We start from the raw sequence: 23,652 nt of genomic DNA, 5'->3' as shown, positions 1-23,652 counted from the left end.
ACACCCTCAGCTGTTGGCCATCCCATCATGCCGTGGACTGAAGATACCACGGCATTGAATCTTGCCATCCCGTCTCTCCCGAAGAGAATGTCGTACGTGTGGTGTGGCTTCCTCATCACGACAAAGTCCACATCTTCTGTGCGGGAGTGTTTCCCGTCCGTGAGAATGACGGGGAAAGATAGGATACCCAGGGGGGTGTTTGTGCTGCCGTCGAACCCTTCCATCGAGGCGCAGACCGTTTCCAGGCGTTCCTTGTCTTCGTCGTCTAGCTTGCCGAAGAACTGCCTATACATCACCGTTGACGAGGCGCCGTTGTCAGCAAGAGTGCGGGAAGTAATGTAGTGCCCCAGCTGGCTTTTGATGACGATAGGGCCTTCTTTGCTGGGTCCTCCTGGCACTCGCGGGAAGCGCACCTCAGCTTCCTTCCACGCGCATGGTTCTGTTATTCGTCTTTTTCTTCCTCTGATGTTACTATGAACCATGTGGATGCTAATGTCAACGGGCTTTCGCCCGTTGCCTTTGTATCGTTTATCATTCCTCCCTACATTCTTGATTGATGCCACAAGGTGTGTAAGTCTTCCATCCTTGACGAATGTTTCAACAATATCCTTCAAGGATGTACACTCCTCACTGCTGTGACCCTTTGTCCCGTGGAAGTCACAGGATTTGCTCTGATCCGCATTAGGTCGCTGCCGGATCATTGGAGCTTTTGGCCATGGGAGTTTTTCGGTGGCAAATATCTCCGTGACGCTTTTGGTGAGTGGCGTCCATCGGTGTTTTCGGCTTGATGGGTGCGTGTTATCCCTTCCGCCCACTAGAGGGCGAGAGCTGGATGAGGTGTCAAAGTTTACCCTTGACTGCCAAATACCTAGCTTCCTCATTTTGTTTTGCCGAGCGGTCCGAACGTTGTTTTCTCTAGTCCTCTGCGTGTAGAGGTGTGTATTCTGGGGAAGATCCTTACCCAGTTGCTTCTCCGTTTCGGCAAAGCGCTTGGCCACCGTCATGATGGCATCCCATGTGGATGGCATGCCGTCCTTACCCGTCAACGTGCGGATAAGCTCTGGGTATTCGGCGCCCTGGATGAAAGCGGCGCGAACAAGATCTTCGCTTATGGTGCCCAGACTCAGCTTTTTGGAGTTGAAGCGCGTGATGAAGTCTAGTAAAGATTCATCCTCCTCTCTGACGCAGTTGAGGATCGTCCACTGCTCTTCAGTATATTTCCTCTGTTGACTGAAGTGTTGGCTGAACTTGTGTTGAAAGTCCGCCCAATCATAGATGTTGTGGACCGGTAAACGATCAAACCACGCCCTGGCCGCTCCAACCAGCGTCATCTGGAACATATAACACCACGTGGGTTCCGTCCAGTTGCTGACGGTTGCCCCCGCTATGAATCTGTTCAAGTGATCGTCTGGGTCGGACATACCATCATAAGTGCCTATGTTGGACATTTGTTTGGCACTTTTCGGGGCGATTGCTTCCGCAATGTCCCTTGCAAACTTGGACGTTCCCGCATTTGCAACAGTTGGTCTAAAGGTTTTGGAGAAGTCACGTGGGTTACCCCCCGCGGTCCTTGGTTTGAAGGTTTCTCCGAAATTCCTTCTTGGTTGGAAGTCCGTTTCCTTACGCTTCCCTTTCGCCCTATGGCGAGGGTTTGCGTCGGTGTCGGATTCCTCCCGATCATCGTCCGAGTACTCGCACTCACTGCTCATGTCGAGCTGTTGTCGAGTGCTTCCGAATTCGTCAGCCTGTTGGAGTGAACGCAAGCGTTCATCCAACTCAGCTTGGAATTCCTTCTGACGTGCTTCGGCCCACGCCTTAACTTGATCGAGTGTTTGGCGGGGGGGCCTCGTCTGTTTCTCCAACTGGGCATCGGTAAGTCCCAGTGAAAGATTGTTTACTGCACTTGCCCCGGCTTGGGTAACCGGGGTAGTGTTCGTAAAATTTGTGTAACCGCCGGTGTTCCCCCCAGTAGCTGGGGTTGTGGTTACCGGGGTTTCTTGGTCACTCACTGGCCTTGGGACCGGAGTAACGTTAACCATCTTTTCAGAGGTTTTTGAAAAAACTGAGAATTAGTTCTAGCTTTTATGCACGGATGGCGCCAATGAAGAAACACTAAGTGACCCCGAGTAGATTATGGATAATCTGGGGGTTAAGTAATATTTCCCACGAGGGTTAGGTCCGGCAGAGATGGTTATTCTGATGACCTGCAAAACAGACACCGTGAGCTCGTCACTGAGAAAGGGGGGGGGGGGTTCCTCCTTGTGACCACCCTCCGGCGTGAGAATCAGACTAGATTGCTCTGAATATAAGTGTATATAAAGAGAGATTGCTAGAGAAGATAAGATACAAGATAATGATACCGTTCCAAGGTGTTGGAGTATTTATAGCCGAAGGTAGGTTTCCAAGCAGGTACAGCCAGCTGTATAATATTCATTTTCCACCAACTGTGGGCTACGCACGTGCCATGCTGGTAGTTGGTGGGTAGGCAGCGGCTGATAGTGACATGGCCGGCTGTGTACTGTTCCTTTTCCACCAACTGCAGGCTATGTACGTGCCACGCAAGGGTTGGTGAGTAGGCAGCGGCTGATAGTGACATTTTGTACTAGAGCGTGCTCCTCGTACTGTTGTCGGTGAGTTGTCACCCTGTGATTGGTTCATGGGCCGCTCTGGTCAGATCTTGTCTATTTTGTCCATACCTTGGCAGGTATAGTACAAAAGACCTTCCAGAAGCGTACGGACTGGCTCATTTGGGCGGGAGTGTTCCCGCCTTGCTCATTCCTTCAGGTGACTACTGAATTATTGAGTTAGTGCCTTATGCGTGTAGCCTTGCTGTTAGTGCGGATAGCCTTCCCTGATGGCTTGTACCCGCAGCTGCGGGAACAGGCGGGGTACTTCACCATTGTGAGGCTTTTCCTGCGGGAACAGCTGGCGTACTGCGCGTAAGGTCTTCATCTCTGAGCATGGTTGGTCCTGCGGAACCAGTTGGTCCTTGCGCAGACATCCCTCTTCAAGGTGAGTCTTGCGGGTCCAACTGGGCTCTGCTGGGACCTATCTCTTCAGTTATAAAAGACTAAAATAGTATGAAACGTGTTTAAAAATCAGTAAATCACAATGGGAATATGAACTCAAACTTTCCTCACAGTCAGTTGTGAATTGTGAAATTGTGATCAATTGTATGACTGAAGATCTATCGGTTTAATTCAGAACCAACATTTGTTCTCATATTCGTTTCAACAATCAAAGGAACTTTGCATAAAACATGTTTGTTTTTAACATTGGCATGCTGCTTGTTGAGATTATATGCATTACAATATGTTAACAAGAGCAGCGACGAACCGTTTGTGAAAATCTTTAATATGTTTTCATCTGCTCAATCTTTTCTATCTTGCTGATTTGTTTGTACGTGCTAATTTAACACATTATAATATTTAGAAGTCTTCGGAGACCAAACGCGTTACATTAATTTGAGCAAACAAATGGGACTAAACCTACAATTAATGAAAGTTAAAGCACGAAGTATACAATATTAACAAACTACAAGGGTCATGTACCGTAAACCAACTTGGTCCAAGACTCCCTTTTGTCCCGCCTTTGTAAATAGTCCAAGACTCCAAATAAACTTCACAACTTCACAACTTCAAAACTTGTCACACATGTAATGCCTAATGCTGCTAATTCTGGTTGCCTTCCTGTTATTTTTTAATTCTTTTGCTGGACCCACTAATCTTGTAAATTTGTTTTTCTATTTACTTTAAACAAATATTACGTAAAATATAAGTGCATTCACATTCCGTTTTTAATATAAGCGTTGATTACAAAAATAAGTAGCTTTTATGGCTTGACCTAAGAATATTCACATTCACTTCTCTATCATATATTAATATTAATATATATATCTATCTATATATTCTAATAAAGTAAAATAATTATGACATGTGTCAGCTTGTGGTTAATTCTCACAATTTTTTTCTCTTCAAAACTAATATATGGTATATATCAATAATTATTTATTTTTCTTTTATACTCTTTTATATTATATCTAATTAAATTATTCACTTTTTTTAAACTCTATATTAATTATACCTATACACTTTTATACAAAAAAAAATATTTACATATTATACTAATATACATTGTTAGAATATATTTCATAACAAAATTGATGAAATCCAAAAATTTACAACAAACCATGTTTATTAAATATTGAAAAGAATAAAATATTAGATGTTATCATTAACATATTATAATATGTATATTGTTGAAGATTGTAAATTAAAAAAAACAAAAAAAAAACACTAATATGCTTTCAATTTACAAGTGATTTTTTTAATCATTAAATTATAAATATATGCTTAAAAGTTGATTCATTTTATAAAAATAAATTCATTTATCTATTGTTTTTTTTGTACATTGTCATATAAATATATAAATTATAAATATATGATTTAAATCTATCTATTTAATTTTTCGGTTAATTTAGTAATTAAACTATACATATATGTGTTAAATTATAAGTATAGTATATACCAATCACTTTCAAATATAATAAATTCTATCATATTTAGTTTCTTGGGTTTTTTTTATCAAGTATTGGTTCGAGTTTTTGGTGAAACTTAAAATTTGATTGTTACGGGTTAAATGTTGATAAATAGATCGTTTGGTATAAATTAACAACATTTGGATCAAATTTTTTACGTGTAAAAAAAGGGTAATCTGAATATTTTTAAAATTTTGAGAATGCAAATAGAATTATCGTAAAACTTGTTACGGGTTCAAAGTTTTGACTTGAAAATGTAAAACAAACAAAAGTTAGAATTTTAAATGTGACTGAGTTTCGAATTTATTTTTAGTGACATTTTTGGAAGTAGTCAAAAGATTCGGGATTTTGCACATTAAGTATCTTTCACATGACTATTAAAATTTAAGGAAAAATGACAACCACTTCTAACATGTCACCTCCAGGCTTATCAATACTTCTAACTTTTATTAAATTATAAACATTTGTGCCAGTATTAACTTTTTCTTGAATAGCGATCAAAAAATTGTATGTGAAGCATGTCGTACAAAATTATGCTCAAGTGAAGCAAAAAAATTCACAAAAATGAATGGGTTAATATGTTATTTTTTTTTTGTCAATTGGCAAAGTCGAGAAGTCTCTCAAACTTATCAAAATCTTTTTAATGGTGTATCTCAAAACTACTATTATATGAGAAATATTCTTCAAAATTGTTTCATAACCAAATTTCTTTCAATTATACTTACATGATATTGAGAATAAATTTTCAATAGACGAAGTGTTCTTGTGTATGTTTTTGCACGTGATTTTTTTTATTAAAGTCATTATTTTTTTAAAAAAGTCATTTTGTGATATAAATAGAATCAATTTATGTATAATGATACAAACATAATAGATGTAACACATTTTTCTATATACAATATGCATTGCCTTATTTGTAACTTAATTATTTAAATCATTCCGTGTGTTACACGGGCTCTAAAGCTAGTATATATATAGGGGTGGGATCTAGAGAGAACTCCTCTTAAAGAGAGAACTAGTAAAGAATTATTTTTAACTATTTCAAAAAATTATTTTGTGATTTTTTTTCTTTTCTCCTTCTAATAAGATGATATTGTTCCTAAAAAAACAAAAAAACAAAACCGTCGATGTAATGCGTATGTGCATTAATGTGTATTGTGTATATAAAATAGTGTTTTATTGCATATAATACAGCACAAATACATTATCTGATACACACTATTGAATATATGCAATACGACACTAATAATTGTATGCAAAACACATTATTGCATATATGTAATACAACACTAATGCACATATACACTATATCGATTTTTTTTAATTTTTGTATATAATATAACACTATTGCAAATATACAATACAAACAACTATATATATATTATTCAACATTATTTTAAATATCAAAATGCACATATGCATTATAAAAAAAGTCGATGTATTGCATATATGCATTACAACGTTAATTTTTTTTATTTTTTTTTTCATTTTTATATTTTTTTTGTGATGAAGAATAACAACATATAAGAAGGATGAAAGAAAAAAAAAATTTTAAAATATTTTTTTCAATTAAATTAAAAATACTTTATTATTAGTTCTCTAGTTCTCTCCATAAAATGAAGTTCTCTCATGATCCTCTCCCTATATATATATATATATATATAAACTAAAAATAATTACAGGTTCCTTCTCATTTTCAATAAAATAATGCACTTATATACTTTTATCATTATAATTTCTCTCTCATTCACTCACAACCACTCTTATAAAATATTAAAATATTATACGGTGTGGACAGTGAAACCCTAAAATAGCGTTTAATATGCAGTAATCACAAGGGGAATGAAATGATTCATTGCTTGAGAATGAAAAAGTGGTGTTTGGTTGTTCAATGTAATGGAATCATTCATTACACATGGGGTCTCATTCCATTAAAACCATTCATTCTCACCACTTCTTTTTTTTTTTCATTATATTCCTCCTTCACCTTACATTCTCAACAACACCACCGCCTAACAACCACCACCACCACTACCATATATAGCCACCGCCACCTGAACGCCACCGCCACCGTCGTCGTCTCCACCACCACCTTTTCCGCCACCGTCGCCGCCACCATCACCACCTTACCACCAGCGCTACCACAACCACCGCCGCCGCCACCGTAACCACCGCAACCATTGTCACCGTAACCACCGCAATCATTGTCACCGCAACCATTGTCATCGTCGCCACCTGGCCCTCAATGCCACCACCATTGTCGCTGTCTTATCACCACCACCTGACCTCCACCACCGTCGCTGCCACCCTATCATCGCCATCACTACCAATGCTACTATCGCTTGACCACCCCTACCCCTCCCACCACCACCCCCACAACCACCGCTCTTACCGCCTGACCATCACTACTATCGCTTGGTGATCGAATGTATCTTTAAGTGCTAAATTTTTTCAGTCCGGGTCATATCAGTAATGACAATAAGATAAAACCAAAATAAGATTACCCAAAGTAATATATATGTATGTAATGTAATAGAAGATCAAGTTCCATCTTTTCTTAAGTAATAACTAATGGGTTATTTAATTTATTATAGATTGGTATGTCTAATCAGTTTATGATAGTTATATATTTATATGTTTGTAATGATTTATAGAACAAGGAGAATTGCTCCACATAAGTAATAACTAATGAGTTATTTAATTTATTACAGATTGATATCTCTTAATCAGTTTATAATAGTAATATATTTGTGGAGCTTAAATATGTACATATAAAACAATTTGAACGCGTGTGTGGCTGTGTGATTTTGCAAGGGTGATTTCCATGTACAGATTTTCTAGAGATGTATCATGTATGTGCTTACATTATGTGTGAATTACGTACAAGGACAATCCATTAATTTAGACGAATAGTCAGTCTGGTTGGCCATATTATTGATTTTGTTCCAACTTCCATTAAATATACATGCTTAGTCCCCAGCAGTTTGATCAAACGTAACTCTCCGATAGTCCATAGGCACGGCAAACAACACGAACCCGACAAGGAAAACCGAAATATCGAAACAAATATTACGTATTTATTGGAAATCATTTGCTTAGTATAAGAGTTAATTACAAAAATAGTTTTTATGGCTTGACCTCACCTTAGTAAGTAGCGAAACCATGATTTTTTTTAATTTTTATTTTATGTTTTGGAAGTTTTTGGTAATCGATTGTATCTTTTAAGTGTTAATTTTTCAGTCTTGGTAGAATCAAGTGCATGATAACACCAAAAAAAGATTACCCAAGTCAATATACCTGTAAGTATTAGAAGGTCAAACTCCATCTTTTCTTTTGAGGTTGTTTTGTGAGTACAATTTTTTTGTAAACAAGTTATTTAATATTGGAGTTGTCTACACAAATAGTTCTTATAATTTGATATCCTCATTTCAGTCAGTGGAGAGTGGAGACCTACTAAATGCTTTCATGGGTTGCAAATTTTTGGGGATCGGTTGTATCGTTAAATATTATATTTTTTTTTCAATCGGGTCGTATCGGATCACATAATCAAAGATGCTAAGAAAGATTATTCAAATCAATATATTCAAGAGTTTTAGAAGACAAGGCTCCAACTTGTATTTTGGGGGTTGTTATGATCTTTTAGAATCGGACTGAGAACTGAGATAGTGTAGGGAGACAGGAACTCGAGTGAGTGGAGATCGAAGAGCAGTGGCGGTCCGGTAGGGTGGCACCGGTTTAATCTGAATGTCTCTTTCGTTTATCAATCTCAGAATCAAACATGCGGCTCCTTGCCTTAGAGTTAGTTAAATAGATGGTCCATGTAGTTTGACAAGAAATTTGGGTACTAACTTTAAAAAGTTACATGTTTGGCTTCTGTTAACTTATTATAGTGTAGATAAATTAACCAAAATAAATTTGGTTCTTAAATGAACTCCTCTCTTCAAATACACAGTCCTAGTTTAACATGATATCTATGCAAAGTTTGTGTTACACTCGAATGACAAAAAACCGCATAACCTAAATATGCAACTTATTAACATTAGACCCAACTTAAATTTTGTTTCCGCCTTTTGAGGTTTTACAAGAGTTGATGACTTAACAAAAGAAGCTGATACAACAGTTGCAATTCAAAAGGCTAAATCACATTTGAATCATCTTACTGGCATTAACATGTGGAAAATCAAAATGTCTCGATTATTATCCAAAAAACTAGAAAAGTGATGATAAAAAACCCGCACTCACTCATTTTGGAAATTGCGTGATCGAGGTACAACTTCTCAACAGACAAGAAAAGAATCAAAACATTGCTAGAGTGGTATCTTTAAGCCGATTTAAGTGCTTTAACCGCTTTCTCAGCGGCATCATCCAAATCCTCAGCTGTGATCAATGTCATCCCGCTTTCCTATATATCCCAAAAAAGAATTGTTAAGTTTTAATTTTTTTAGTCCTATGAACATTACATAATTATTATGGAGCTTTAATGTTTTGAAAAAAAAAGTGAACATATACCTTAAGAATCCTCTTTCCTTGATCCACATTTGTGCCTTCAAGACGAACCACGACAGGCACCTTCAATGCAACCTGAACTCAATGAAATTATAAAGCTCTTAAGAGGTTTGCCAAAATGTATTTTTCATGCATAAATGATAAAACTCTAAAATATTTGTGACATTGGAATAAATGTATTGCCGACTCACATGTTTGGCAGCATTAACAATCCCACTGGCTATGACGTCACACTTCATTATTCCTCCAAAAATATTTACCAATATTGCTTTCACTTTGTCATCTGATGTCAAGATCTTGAAAGCCTCAACAACCTGCACCCATTTTTTTAAAAAAATTGTTATGAGCAAGCCTAAAAGGCTAAAATATTATAAAGTCCCATTTTTTTTATTTTGATTACCTGGCCTTCAGAAGCGTTCCCGCCTACATCTAGAAAGTTGGCAGGTGTTCCACCATGCAACTTTATAATATCCATTGTGGCCATTGCCAATCCAGCGCCATTCACCATACATCCAATTTCTCCATCCAAACCAATATAATTTAAATCCGCTTTTGCAGCTGCAACCTCACGAGGATCCTCTTGTGTTGGATCACGAAGAGCGAATATCTCTTTTTGACGGAAAGCAGCATTATCATCAAAGTTTAGCTTAGCATCAGCAGCTACCAGTTTGTTATCAGAAGTCTCTGCAATTGGATTGATCTGAAGAAATAGGAGGTTAAACTTAATACCAAATTATTAAACCAAAATTTCTGTGTAGAGGTATGTAACTAATTGTCACCTCCAACTGTGTGCAATCACATTCACGGAAAAGGTTATACAGCTTCTTGACTTGTTCTATTGACGCGGCTCTGTCGGCTACCTTTGGAGCAAGACCGTCTACAACTTTGGCAGCATCTTCATCAGTAATTCCTTTGAAAACATCAATTGGCACCTGCCAAAAGTAAATTATTCAAACATAAGTTGACAAGGGTCATCAAACAATTACAAGAAACACCAGAAGCAAAATCGTGTCAAAACTCGAAAGAAAGCGTACTTTAATGATCATGTCAGGGAATTTCTCAGCAAGGTCTTCAATGCTGGTTCCTCCCTCTCGGCAGGCAATGATAAGCTGAACAAGTGAGCACCAAATTGTGTGTTAGAGTGTGTGTCAAGTTTATATTAAAAACTTGTAATGGGATAATTAAGAAGAATCTTACTGGACCAGCAGTAGTACGATCTAGAGTGATTGCAAAGTACATTTCATTCACAAGTGACACCTTTTCACACAAGTAAACCTGCACCGAATACAGTGTGCACATTAGTTTCAAGATGCTGGATTTGTTTAAAGAGAAGACTAGAAGAGTAAAATAGGGTAAATGAAAATGTCAGAAAACTTGTAAGTTATAACCATCCATTTATTTGTAATGGGTGATTACCGTGATTATACTAAGACAATTATGGCAAAAACTGCAATTTCACTCATTAGTAGTTGGTTTAGACCAAGAAAATTAACCTAAAAATGGGTTTACATAACATATTGATAACTCACATGTTAGCTACTTATTGATCATCTAGCACTCGACCTAACTCTCATATGTTTTTTTAAAGAGATTACGTTTTTAAGTTTTACACAAAGTCAATAATCGATACTATAAAACTCAACATATATGCCTACTTCTCAAAGAGTAAAAATGTCGCCACGAGAAAGAAATACCAAAACACTAAGTCAACATAGACTTAGCATAACAATTTCTACAAAACTTACTTCAAATGCTAAACTATGACAAATCACAATTTTGTAGAGAGAGATTCTGCAACAGCGCAACTATATGTATATCCTCTGTGTACATAACTTACAAATGACAACAATGATATTAAGATGAATAAGAATATAAAATTGTCAAACCTTGCTGACGACTTTGCCCTGGGGGCCTGTTTGTTTAGTGACAAGAGTCTGCCCAAGCATCTTTCCTACATGAACAACAAATCCAAAAGCAAAAGGATTAGTAATCCATCCATCAGATTTAAAAAAAATAACATTTTTTCCTCTTTCGCTAGTCAATTTAGTGAAGATGAGAAGAAAATGGTATCATACCAGCAATCTCTTCTGCTTTGTCAATTGTGACAATGTGAACACCACCCTGAAGACCGTTTGTGAACTTCCCTAGACCTCGTCCACCAGCAAGGATTTGGCTCTTAACCACCAACTGAACCAGAAACAAAACATATATGAACCCCAAACAGGTGTATTACCAAACGAAAGGTCAAATAGGCAAATATTACCTCCTTTTCATTGGGAAATGTGGTTTGTATGGCTTTTCTTACTTCCTCAACAGAAGAAACCGCAACACCTTTTGGAACATTAATGCCGTATTTACTCATCAATTCAGCTCCCTGATTTCACAAACTTTATGAGTAAATGACTAAAGAAATATATCATATCAGGCATCGCACCATAAGGCTATGGGGTGCGGTTAAGGGAATGATGGAAATGATGCCATTGAACACCCCTCCCCCTTCTTCGTCACTAGTGACGTGAGGGGAATGACCACTCTCATGCCGGTCATTGCCCAATCCCCCTTTATCTTTTTTTCCATTACTTTTGGTTTTAAATAATATAAACAAACGAAATGATGTATAACATGAGTTGAATGATGGAAAAAAAGCTGATGTGGCGAATGATGGAGAATAAGGGGAGTGAACCATACCGCATAGCCTAAGAATCTATCCATCATATGAAAAGGGGAGCAATTATTATGCAGACATACGTCTTAAAACATGTTAAAAGAGCATAAAGGAGGGATCTTTCAAGCCGATGCAATTTATCAAGATCAAGAAAACAAGATTTCTTCGGGCATCATACTATTTAAGATAAAAATACCCGCTGATGTGGCAGTTATAAAAAAAATAACAATTTTTTTTCTATAGATGAGTCCCAAACCTCAAAGGATGACATGGCAATGTCAAAATCAGTCATTGATCAATAACTTGCAGCAGCATTTCAGTTTATGAATATCATTTAGGCATGCTTTTAATTAATTTGCATATTGAACCAACTGATAAAGCTTGCTTGAGCATCAAGAACCCATAAACAACAACAGAGTATTCGAGCAGTTTTCTATTAAACAAAACGATAACCAAAAATAGCATAAAATAAACATAAATAAAAGGAAAAGGAATAGAATTAGAACCTGGTACTCATGGATGTTGAGACGACGGAGCTGCTGCTGCTGCCAGTTTCCGGCAACCTTGATGGATTTACTTGCCAGCTTGTTCAATAATCCTCTCACCATGGTTTTAAATCTGGGTCGACCCGGAAACAAAATAATAATAAGAAAACAGATCGAATAATAAAGAATATGGAAACCAAGAAAGAAAGAAACCTGGAATCAGAGAATAATAATAATAATAAGAAATCAAAGACGGTAGAAGAGAATTGGTAACCGGAAGCGAAGAGTAATTGACCTACACGCTGGAATTGGAATTGGAATTGGAATTGCTGAAGAACCTTCTTTTCTTTCTTGCACTTTCTATATTTTTTTAAGATTTTTATTTTGTATTTCTTTTTTCGAAAAATATCATTTTCACATAAATAATCTATATTTTAGACTAATATAAATTGGTTCTGGTTTAATGGTAGAGCACTCACTTTACTAGTGAGAGGTAAGGGTTTCAAACCTCACTACCACCAATTTATATGGAAGATATGAGAGATGACTCTGGCTTGTCAGGGTTCGAGTCCTGATCTCACCCGGTTTTACCGGCTCCTCGCTGTCGTGCCGTTTGACGAGCGTGGGGGTCGGGTTTTATCCGGTGAATCCCTCAATAAGTGGACCGCTGGGGGTTCCATTCGGACTAGTGACCGGCTCGGGCTACCTTTAGCCATTGGAGGGCCGCGTACGAAGTACTCGGCGTTACTTAGTTGGCCGTTCAAAAAAAAATGATTTTACATGAATAAAAAAACTTTTTTTTTCTTTTGTACAGAAAATCAAATCAGTTTATATTTTGGTTAGGGGTAGAAAAACGGCAATGACATGCATTCACACATCATGTGATTATTTTTTGTCAAGTTATATGAGATGTATGATGTGACAGACATACTAGTGTATAAATCTAAATGTGATGTTTATTTAGCATCATCCATCATATATTTTTATATTTATTCGTAAGAGTAAAATGCAATTTTCGCCCTTTTGGTTTGGCAAATAATGCGAATTTAGTCCAAAAAGTTTATTTTTTGCATATGGACCCTCCACGTTTCTAATTTCTTGCCAATTACATCCAAATCGCTAACGTCGTTAAATTTAATCGTTAAGTTAGCGGTAGACATGTCTTTTCACTATTTCTTTATTATAATACTTATTCAGTGAATTGCGGTTTTCGTCCTCATGGTTTGTCCAAATCTGCGGTTTTAGTCCAATAGTTTTAAGTTTGCAGTTTTCGTTCTTTTAGTTTCATTTCACTTGCAATTAAACCCGAATGTATTAACCTCGTTAAGTCTTGTCGTTAATCCATTTGCGTGCCCCTCAATTGACGATCAATTTTGCCGTTTTTCTCTCCAAATAAACATCAGTCCTAATTTGCAACCCTCTCACGTGAGGGGTTGGGGTGTATTTGGGGAAAAAGGAAAAAAAAGAAGGAAGAAAATGCCGCTCACGTGAAGGGCGCACTGATGGGTTTAACAACAAAGCTTAACGAGATTAAGAAATTCGAGTTTAATTGCAAGTGAAATGAAACCATATGAAAGAAAAATGTAAACTTAAAACTATTTGACTAAAATTGCAGATTTTGACAAACCACAAAGACGAAAACCGCAATTCACTGAAATACGTATTATAATAACGAAATAGTGAAAATACATATTTACCCATGACTTAACGATAAAATTTAACGGGGTTAGTGATTTGGATGTAATTGGCAAGAACTGGGAAACCTAGAGGGTCCATATGCAAAAAATAAACTTTTTGGACTAAATTCGCATTATTTATCAAACCACATGGACAAAAATGACACTCTACTCTATTCGTAATGATAAAATTAACTCTATATAAATTATTAAATTACATTAATATATTCGTTATATAGTGAAAAATCGCATAATATGTTTGAACATGTGATTGACAAGTTATAATATAAGTTATAAAAAGTGCAGAGTATCGTGTATAGTATAATCAGCTCACACTAAAAACGAGAATACAAGTGTATATAAAATTCACGAGTCTTGTATTTAAATTGGTTTTGTAACAAGTAATTTATTGTAATGCATTTAGTTTATCAGAAAATTACATATGAATCATTCCTAGTAGCAAACTAGCAATAAGTATTAAGTAAATCTTAAGACTATGTAACATAAAAAATAGTTTTCGCTGATGTAGTTATATATAGCTAAATTTAACATAAAATAGTAAAGACAAAATTATAATATAAAATTAAAAAAAGAAAACAATTCCCATAAAAAACATAATATTTTATATTTCTAGTCACAAAAAATTAGTTTAATTTTTTAAAACGTTAAACAAAAAAACTTGAAATGATGCAAGATTACAAATTCAATTTCACCCAAATATATTAACAGAAAATAAAACTGGAATTTTATATTAAACATGATATTTAAAAGTGTTGGTCGTATAACATATATATCATAGAAAATTGCATATAACCTGAAGCAAATTAATCTAAAAACGGGTGTGAAGTTTAAGTAGATGTCTAAGCAATCGTGTTTAACATATTATGAAAGGATTAACTCCCACGAAGTGAAGTAGTAAACTTTGAACAACTGTACTAATGAATTAAATTAAGTATTCTCATTTCTCACTAAACCACTTTTCCAATATTTACCCTATGATCCGGTTTATTACAACCGGTCTTCTATCTAAATAAGCTTGCACTATGAGTATGCATAAAGTAAAATGTCTCCACAAACAACTTCTAATTTAGGAAGCCGGGTAGAAAATTTGGGCCCGTGGGCCGAACCTTTTTAAATGAAGCGTTAATGAGCCTTTTTTCTAGAGTGAAGAGCCCAATGGGCCTAATAGAGTGTTGATTTTGGTGTATTAACGAAACCGAACCTATCACATCGTTTGGACTTCGGATAAACCGTTTTATGTAGCTTGTAGGCGGTTGATCCCTAGCTCGGGCTAGTTGTCCAACCGGTTACAGGGCAAGTCCACTTGTATGATCCAACGGTTTTGAGATCGATAGGTGCTAAAACGATCACCAGTGTAAGTTGTTAAATACTTCATAAGCGTGCCAAAAAAAATTGTCACATTAGATTTTATAAGTGAAACAAAAACATAATTTTTCTATCCAACTCTACAAATATCCTTATCAATGCTTCAATTTTCATATCATCTCCAACTATTGTACGAAATAATAATTAATTCTAAATTTTATTAATTTATTGGATTAAATGACCTGATATTTAAGACAAATATTAATTGGCTATCGTTTTCTTTTTCGTTATATGTAATTATCTTTCATCCACTACGCATAAATTATGTATCATTCTCGCACTTCTAACTAATTTCATATCTATCGGACCCGCTATGTGTATTCCATAAACATAAAGAAATATATTAAATTTAAAGGCTCATAGAGGCAATCGAGGATATTGTGGTATGCGGGGTTCTGTTTTTTTGGGGATATTCATTGGATACTAGCGTCTCTCCCAATCCGTTTGGGGGGCTTAGGTATATTCAGTTGAGGATACTTCCACATATGCTTTCGTTGTCTCGAGAGCATAATCTTGGAAGTTTAAGGACCACATTTTGCGGGATTGTGGTGTTCATGGGTTGGATTCTGATTTTGGGTGTGCGTTAGATTGTTTGAAAAATTTCAATTTTGTTCTTGATATTGCCAGGTTTGCTGATAAGAACCCCCCACCCCAAAAAAAAAAGCCCAACGTTAATCGTCTAGAGTTTAGGAAAGAAGTTTGGCATATCCACTCGACAAAGTGCAGTGTTAGTATGTATTCAATCTCCTCATGCTCAAGATTTATTGACCGCCATCCCCATCGAATGGTTAGGCCAGCACATGCTAACAGTGAAAACCCAGACCATTCTTAAATATCGTTTAATAACCCCCCCCCCCCCATGTTTCCAGTTGATGAGCTATGTCCAATTTGTCGTAAAGTTTGTTTATATACTTTTGGTGAACATGCGGTTCATTGCAAGGAGCTGTCAGGATTTAAATATAGACATGATTTAGTCAGGGATGTCCTTTTTTGATATGTCAAAACGAACGGGGATCCAGGCAAAAAAGGTTCCCATGAATATCTTGTCGGATCCACATGAAGGGATGTATACTCTCCGACCTACGAACAATCTTGTGTTTGAATGGGTGCAGGGGTGGGGGGTGAATCATGCTTGTGTGGACCTTACTAAACTGTTCCCTTTGTCGGGCTTAGGGGCACCAAAATTGTTGCTAGGCAGACCGTATTAATGACAAAATCCGAATTTTTTTTGCTAAGCATGAGAAGGCTTGTGCCGAGAATTAACACACATGATTTCTTTTGCTTTTGATACAATTGGGTCCCTTGTCCCATATGCTGTTACATTTTTTAAAAGAGTTCAGCATGCCGTTCACAGTAACATAACGACGCCGAAGAACTGTAATTTTGTTTTCAATAGGATCAAATTTGTCATTTAAAAGAAAGGTTGCGACACAACTTTTTACTCGTTTACATGCTTCTCAATTGTAATATGATAATTTGAAATTATCAATGAAATATAAATATATATCATTTCAAACTTTTGAACTTCACAACACTACAAAACACAAAATGTGTGGAAAGTGAAGCCGGTGATTGCGCAAAACCAGATTCCGTGGGGCTAACATCTATATGTCCCCCACCCCGTCCAACCAGGATACCTATCAGTATCACCTACTACGTACTACGCTAACTAAATGCCTGCCTATAATGTCACATCTTCTTTCTACATTTTTAATTAGAAAATATATTTCAAATTCAACCATGAATATATTTATAAAGTTACGGAAACAGATTTCTAAGATGATTTTTTTTTTTTTGTAAAATATTGACTTCTAATCATCATTTTAATACATGCCTTGTTAAAAAGGTCTGACACTGACGTTTATGAGTGAACTAAATATTGAAAGATGTTGATCGAAAACGACTGGAAATATGAATATTGAGGTTTTGGCAATTATCGATCTATCACACAATCATTATTATTTTGTGACAAAATTAGGAAATTGTCGGTATCTTCATTCACATTTACATACAAAGTGAGTCATGCCGGCCATAAAGATATATAGACTGGACTCGATTCATATTTGCTTGATTTAAACATTTAACTTGTTACATGTGTGAAATTCATTCATTACGAGACTAAAAGACAAAAAACCCTTCCTAGGTTTATGATTTAGGGTAAGAGAAAAATATAAGAAGGTGAGATCAACACTTAAACTAATAATGATTTTATGTTTTAACACTAGTTTGACTAATAAATAATAACTATTAACTAAATTAGTTACACAAAAATCTAATGATAATTAGGTTACCTTAATTGGTTTACCTAAGTGACAAACTAAGAAATTTCATCATCCGGTAGTGATGAATATGGGTGTGCATGGGTTGATTTTGATTATTTTTGGGTTTAAACAAAAACAAAAACCAAAAATTTGGTTTTTGCAGTTTTTGGAAAATGTTTGGTTTTGGTTTTTGGGTTTCAGTTTGATTTCAATTTTATTATTTAAACTTGAAATGTTTTGTGTTAAGTTTTCCTTTTTTCGATTTTTTATGCCAAAGTGATCATCAACCTCCCCTAAATAACGCTAATTTTCCCCTTGTATCATATTATTCATACTCTACAAATAATTTTGCTATAAATAATGTTATTCACACTTTGTAAGGAGGGACGGGGGCGTTCGCGGGTAGGTTAACCCGAGTGATGGGTACCCCACTAAAGAAGTCGTTGTGGGTGTTTATGCCCGCTTAGAGAGAGAGAGAGAGAGAGAGCTTGTGTGTGTGTTTGTATGAGGAAGACGTCGCATGAGGCGGGTTCATGGGTAGAGCGGCGCCAATGTTTAAAGGTTCTGGCAGGTTCAGTGGGTGAAATATCAATGGCTGATTCAACTTAGTCGTGTTCATGCGAGATACGCTCCATTCACCCGTAAATAGTTTTGTTGTAAAATATATTTTACCGAGTATATTTTGTTTGTTTACTCATTGTGCAACCAACCTGACCGTTGTCAGGGCCGGCCCTGAAAAATCATGTACTCCGCCCGAGCCCAAAAATTACCCCCTATAATCCTTAACGAACAAAAAAAATAGTGTAAACTATATTTTTAGAACGATGATTAAAGTTATAGTAATAAACATAACAAATAGCAAAATAATGATGTTAGAATGAGTTTATGACATATCAAATATACTATAAAGTGTTCACGTATTATAAAAATATATATATTATCAGAATTTTTAAATTTTCCGTGCCCCCGAAAAGAACGTGCTCATGCCGGGCGCCCATATTGCCCACCCTCAAGACCTCCTTGACCGTTGCTATATGAACAAGTTGTTTATGGTGAAACATCATATGTTAAGCGTATATTGGCCACTTCTAAAATCCAAAGACTTAAAACGGCTCAACAGTAACTAATTACTTGGTTAAAGAAAATATATATGTATAAGAAATTTTTTTTTATATTTAATATATATCGTTACCGCATATTTAATGGCTATTGGATATGTCTAGCTAGTAATATAATTAACTTAATAATATTAACTAATATTTTTTGTACATTAGTAGTGTGAATGTTTTGACATAACTGGCTTCGAAAACATGGTCATATGGTTTTTTTATTCTTAAATGCATGGACAATTCTAATGTTCTCATTGTGTCAAGGCGGGAATACTGACAAGGCAACTTTTAAACTACAATCTTTTTATTCTTCTGAATAAAAACTACATTAGTTTATTATGGATGTTTAATTTAATTGCAAGTGCATTATGTGTGCACATATGACATAATACAAAGAAACTTAACTTCAAAATGATTTTAAAATAGTATGTTATAGGATAGTATACTTCTATATTACATTTTTAATTTTTTTTTCTGAGAATAACTATATTTTAGGTATACATTGAGAATAATTATATTACACATTTAAAAAAAATGTTGAATTTATTAATAAAAAATAAAGTATACATTGAGAATAATTATATTTTAGTTATTAAAGTGCTATAAATGATCATTAATGTGTGCATAATAATTTGTTAAAACAACATAATTTTGTTCACATGAAATTTAACTATGATGCCAATTAGATGTCATGCCACTATTTGTCTATTTCCTATTATATTATGAACAATGACTCGTTTTCCTATTATAACTCATGACCCGTGATACGGGTTTCAAACATAATACCTTATGTTTCAAAACCAAAGGTGTTTACCAGCTCCACTAAATCGATAACTGTGTTTGATTTCTTTACTTAACATATATAAATGTGATTTCTCTTTAAAGATAAAACCAAAATTATATATAATTGTTAACATTTCCATAATTCACAATATCACATTGTTTTCTCATATCTCTTTAACACAACCATTTAAGATTGTTCGTTCGTTTCTCTTTTTGTTTTATAATATAATATATTTTTATTTATTTTCTTTTACAACAAAACCTTTGTCTTTTTATATACACAATATTTAATATAACAATATCGGTATGAGTTTTTTATTTTAAATAAATCAAACACCAAGATTTGGTTTTCAACTTAAAATTATAGTGCATAATATATCAAAAACTTGATAAAAAAAGTCATAAATAAAAGTATTTATATGAAATAATTGAATTTACGTATTACATATAATAATTTTTTATTTTTATTATATTTTCTACCTGTGTGAAGCACAGACTCTAACCTAGTCTTGAAATATATTGCAAATGTTGTAACTCACGGGTCAAACCATTTTCACCCATGACCCATGGATAACATGAATTAAGAATAAGAGATATAAGAAGATTAAGAGAGAATTTTATACTATGATTGAATATGGTTAGGACAACTAAACATCATTATTTTTGTTTATTGAAATAGTAAGATAAGATAAGATATCATTTTATCATTTAACTTTTTTCTCCTCTCACTTATAAAAGTTATTGAATAATCCTCTTTTACATGTGTATAACAATATACTAGAAATCAACTTTATTTTTATGTGATCAAGGCTAACTAGTACTAAACTAGACACCGACTAAAAACATTATATTCATGTTACTTTGTTCGTATGTAATATATTGACTAAATGTATAACTTACGACTTTACCAAACAAGTTTGTTTATATGTTTAACACAAGCTATAGAATTTGGAGACATTATTGGGAAAGATCTTGACACAATATAGGGTGACACTTTTATACTGAATAATAAAAATTGCGTAGTCTTCTATCACGAGAATTTTACCAGTAGAATATATACAAAGCTGTGGTACAAAGATGATTGACGTCTTATGATTAAAAGCGTGTTTTTTCCACACTAGCGCGAAAGAATATATTATAAACATTTATCGTAATATAACTATAAATTTTTTTTTAAAATATTATGATTATTGTATTTTATTGTATTCCTATAATGTAATCCCATTAAAAAATTCTCATTTTATTATTATGATTTAACTAAACTATTGTTTTTTTAGATAATATAAAAGTTCACACATAGAAAAGGATCAATTTCATGATGTTTCTTATTATTTTAAAAGTAAACGACCAAACGACCGCACATATTTTAAGGCAAAAAGAAAGAAAAAACATTCAAACAAATAAATAAATAAACATATGATACTGACTACTGTTACCAGTGTCTATATCATCTATATCAAAAACCCAAAAAGGAAACAAAGAAAAAAAGAGGGCTTTTTAATTTTTTGATTTCTCAAAATCAAATCAAATCAAAATTAATAAAATTTATTATTGCGTGATATTATTATTATTCATTCTCACAATACAATAGTGTGTGTGTTTTGAAAATGGAAGGTGGTAAGGGAGCAGAAGCAGGAACATCATCTGGGTCTTCATCATTTCCTGACAAAGATTTGAAGAACAAACAGACAGATCAAGAAGAAGAAGAAAGTTGCAGAAAACTTATCAAAGATTAGGGTTCTTGATGATGATGAACTTGATGATGAATATCATGAAGAGGGGTTCTCTAAATTTGTTCCTGGTCCTCTTCTTCCTCTCAAGGAGCAGATTGACAAGGATAAGGTTTTACTTTTACTTTATTTATTATTATTTTTAAAAAGTTATTAAATTTATTATTTTTTTCATTTTACCTTTATTTAGTGTTGGTTTGATCTGTTTTGACTTAGGGTTTGCAACTTTGTATGCTTCTAGGGCTTATTATATATGTGATGTTTATATGTGCTTAACATATGGTTTGCACTGTTACAATCTAGGGTTTGTAAAATGAGGGGTTTTGTGGTTTGGGGCAAAATGGGTATTTTGAGTTAACTTATGCTACTTTGCTTCACTATGATAACATTCGAATTTAGAAGTAAAAAGATGAGATCTTGTTCTGTTTTGGGAGTTTCTTGTAGTTTGTGCATTTTCAAGTATTGAGTGCATTTGTTCAGTTTGTTAGGGCTGTAAGTTCGTGTGTTAACGTGTTTAACAGGTTAGAGACGACACGATTAACACAAGTATCAATCATGAACATGGCCCGTTTAACAATTGACTTTGGTGGTTTGAGCGTGACAGTTATACGTTTTATGTACCAAGAAAGAGAAATGATGCGCTCTAGTGTCTTAATTTTAATTATTTTTAAAAAAGTACAAAATTGCATATCACACTTTTTTGCTAAACAGGTCTTATCGTGTCTTAACAGAATGCCCATTATGACGGCCCTACAATTTGTAAAATTCTTCTGCTTAGGGTTTCTGAATAGTTAATTTGAGAATTTATCGAGTGCTTTGCATTTGATCATTTGGGGCCAAAATTGTATTTGATTTTGCTATGAATTTGTGCTTAGTTATGTCAAGAGCTGAATTTGGAAGTAGATGAATTCAAATTTTCTCCATGATTCTTGCAATTTCGGTTTTCTTAGTTAAATTTTTGTTTTACTTTGCAAGAATGTTGCTGACAATAATCGAGAATGATCATTAACTTTTTTGGTTTTACAGGATGATGAAAGTTTGAGGAGGTGGAAAGAGAAGCTGCTTGGTTGTGTTGAAAGTGATTTGAATGGTTAGTTTTATCACATTGTTATTATAATCATTTGTCGTGTTGAAAAGTTGTATGTATTTGACTATAATGACTTGGATTCCATTTTTGAATCTTGAATTTTATAATTTCTAATGAATGGTTTATTGACCATGATGATTTTCTTATTAGGGGAAATGGACCCCGAAGTTAAATTCCTCTCAATAGGAGTGATATCAAAAGATGTTGGGGAGATCACAGTTCCATTACCGGTCAAAGAAAGTCAAAGTGGCCACCCCCTCTTTACACTAAGGGAAGGAGTTCAGTATAGGTTTAAGCTAACATTCAATGTTCTCCACAACATCGTTTCTGGTCTCACGTGCACCAATACTGCGTGGAAAGGAGGAATTCAAGGTAATATTTTTATATATACATCTTGCATATATGTATAGCATATGGTATATCGTATATGTATCATTTCATTCGACAACAAATGGTAAACTTTTCTTGTGTTAATCCATAAATAGTTACAAGATTCTTCCTTTATAACTTCCATGACTCACTTTTGAGGTAAAAATCAATACTTTTACCGATAAAAAAAATGAGCATGAGTTTTGTTAATAGTTTTTATTCATGCTTGTATTTACAATAAAGTTGTATATGTTTTATCATAGTCTCGCGAATAGTTACAGAATTCATGCCAGTTTTGAATATGAAAATATCCACTTTTGACTTTAAAAGTCAAACCATGCTACAATGTATAAATTCTTTAATAATTTTCACGTTATTTTGCTGCTTTGATGACAGTGGATCGAATCAAAAATATGTTGGGTACATTTGCTCCCCAAAAGGATGCATACGTTGAAACCTTAGACGAAGAGACCACGCCAAGTGGCATTCTTGCAAGAGGATTATACACAGCAAAACTGAGGGTAAGTTTCGTTTTCGTGGGTCCTGTTTTTATTTGCCTGTCATGTTAATGATGTTAGAACAGATGGTCCTCAACATTCTAATCGTGTTTGGTAATGCAGTTTGAAGACGATGATAAGAGATGTCATTTGGAGCTTGATTATTCTTTTGAGATCAAGAAAAAAAGTTGATATTTGATTCTTCAAGTCCAAAGATGATTTCCACTCTCAGTTTTTACGGTTATTTTTTTTTTTCTAGTAAACTGAAAGATGCTTGTTTGAGTCATTAGTTTTTATGCTCAATCGAAACAAGACTGCTATATCAATTTGTACTTTGCTCAATGTGAGTTGTACTTTGTGGATTTTATTGTTTGAAAAAGGTTGTTTCTTTACAAAAAGGCTCATTATTTACCGCTAACAAAGTTTGTATTAGACCTGTCCTACTGGTATAAGTTTTTAAAACGACCCCGAAACAAAGCAATCTTATTATTCGTATGACATGGTTTTGGGCGACACCTTATAAAGCTATTTAAACAAACATTAGGACAACTTTGCAATAAC

General features: G+C 34.6%; 1 protein-coding gene and 1 pseudogene across 4 annotated transcripts; one reads left to right on the top strand and one right to left on the bottom strand.

The window, feature by feature from the left end:
* Window positions 1-8,649: 8,649 nt before the first annotated feature.
* Window positions 8,650-12,512, bottom strand: LOC143595805 (succinate--CoA ligase [ADP-forming] subunit beta, mitochondrial-like). Of its 3 annotated transcripts, none has more exons than XM_077074737.1 (12): window positions 12,489-12,512; window positions 12,215-12,326; window positions 11,307-11,417; window positions 11,119-11,230; window positions 10,930-10,994; window positions 10,241-10,318; window positions 10,078-10,152; window positions 9,823-9,975; window positions 9,444-9,743; window positions 9,235-9,357; window positions 9,047-9,118; window positions 8,650-8,939 (listed from the first exon to the last, which is right to left on the bottom strand). In XM_077074737.1, the coding sequence occupies exons 2-12, from the start codon at window positions 12,314-12,316 to the stop codon at window positions 8,859-8,861; spliced, it is 1,272 nt and encodes a 423-aa protein (XP_076930852.1). In that variant the 5' UTR covers window positions 12,317-12,326; window positions 12,489-12,512; the 3' UTR covers window positions 8,650-8,858. The 3 variants fall into 3 exon arrangements, with proteins under 3 accessions (XP_076930852.1, XP_076930851.1, XP_076930850.1); XM_077074736.1 differs by having other exon boundaries at window positions 12,493-12,511; XM_077074735.1 differs by lacking the exon at window positions 12,489-12,512 and adding an exon at window positions 12,407-12,479.
* An 8,475-nt stretch (window positions 12,513-20,987) lies between these two features.
* On the top strand, window positions 20,988-23,547 carry LOC143595801 (rho GDP-dissociation inhibitor 1-like; annotated as a pseudogene). The gene is made up of 5 exons (XR_013146590.1): window positions 20,988-21,250; window positions 22,165-22,228; window positions 22,376-22,597; window positions 22,991-23,115; window positions 23,215-23,547. The product of XR_013146590.1 is annotated as a rho GDP-dissociation inhibitor 1-like (transcript).
* The last annotated feature ends 105 nt before the right edge of the window (window positions 23,548-23,652 follow it).

This window comes from Bidens hawaiensis, unplaced genomic scaffold, assembly GCF_021521415.1.
Source record: "Bidens hawaiensis isolate Kalapana, Puna unplaced genomic scaffold, B.hawaiensis_p1.1 tig00045531_1, whole genome shotgun sequence".
Classification (NCBI taxonomy): Eukaryota; Viridiplantae; Streptophyta; class Magnoliopsida; order Asterales; family Asteraceae; genus Bidens; species Bidens hawaiensis.
Note: the sequence above shows the minus strand (reverse complement) of the source record. Positions and strands in the feature narration are given on the sequence as shown.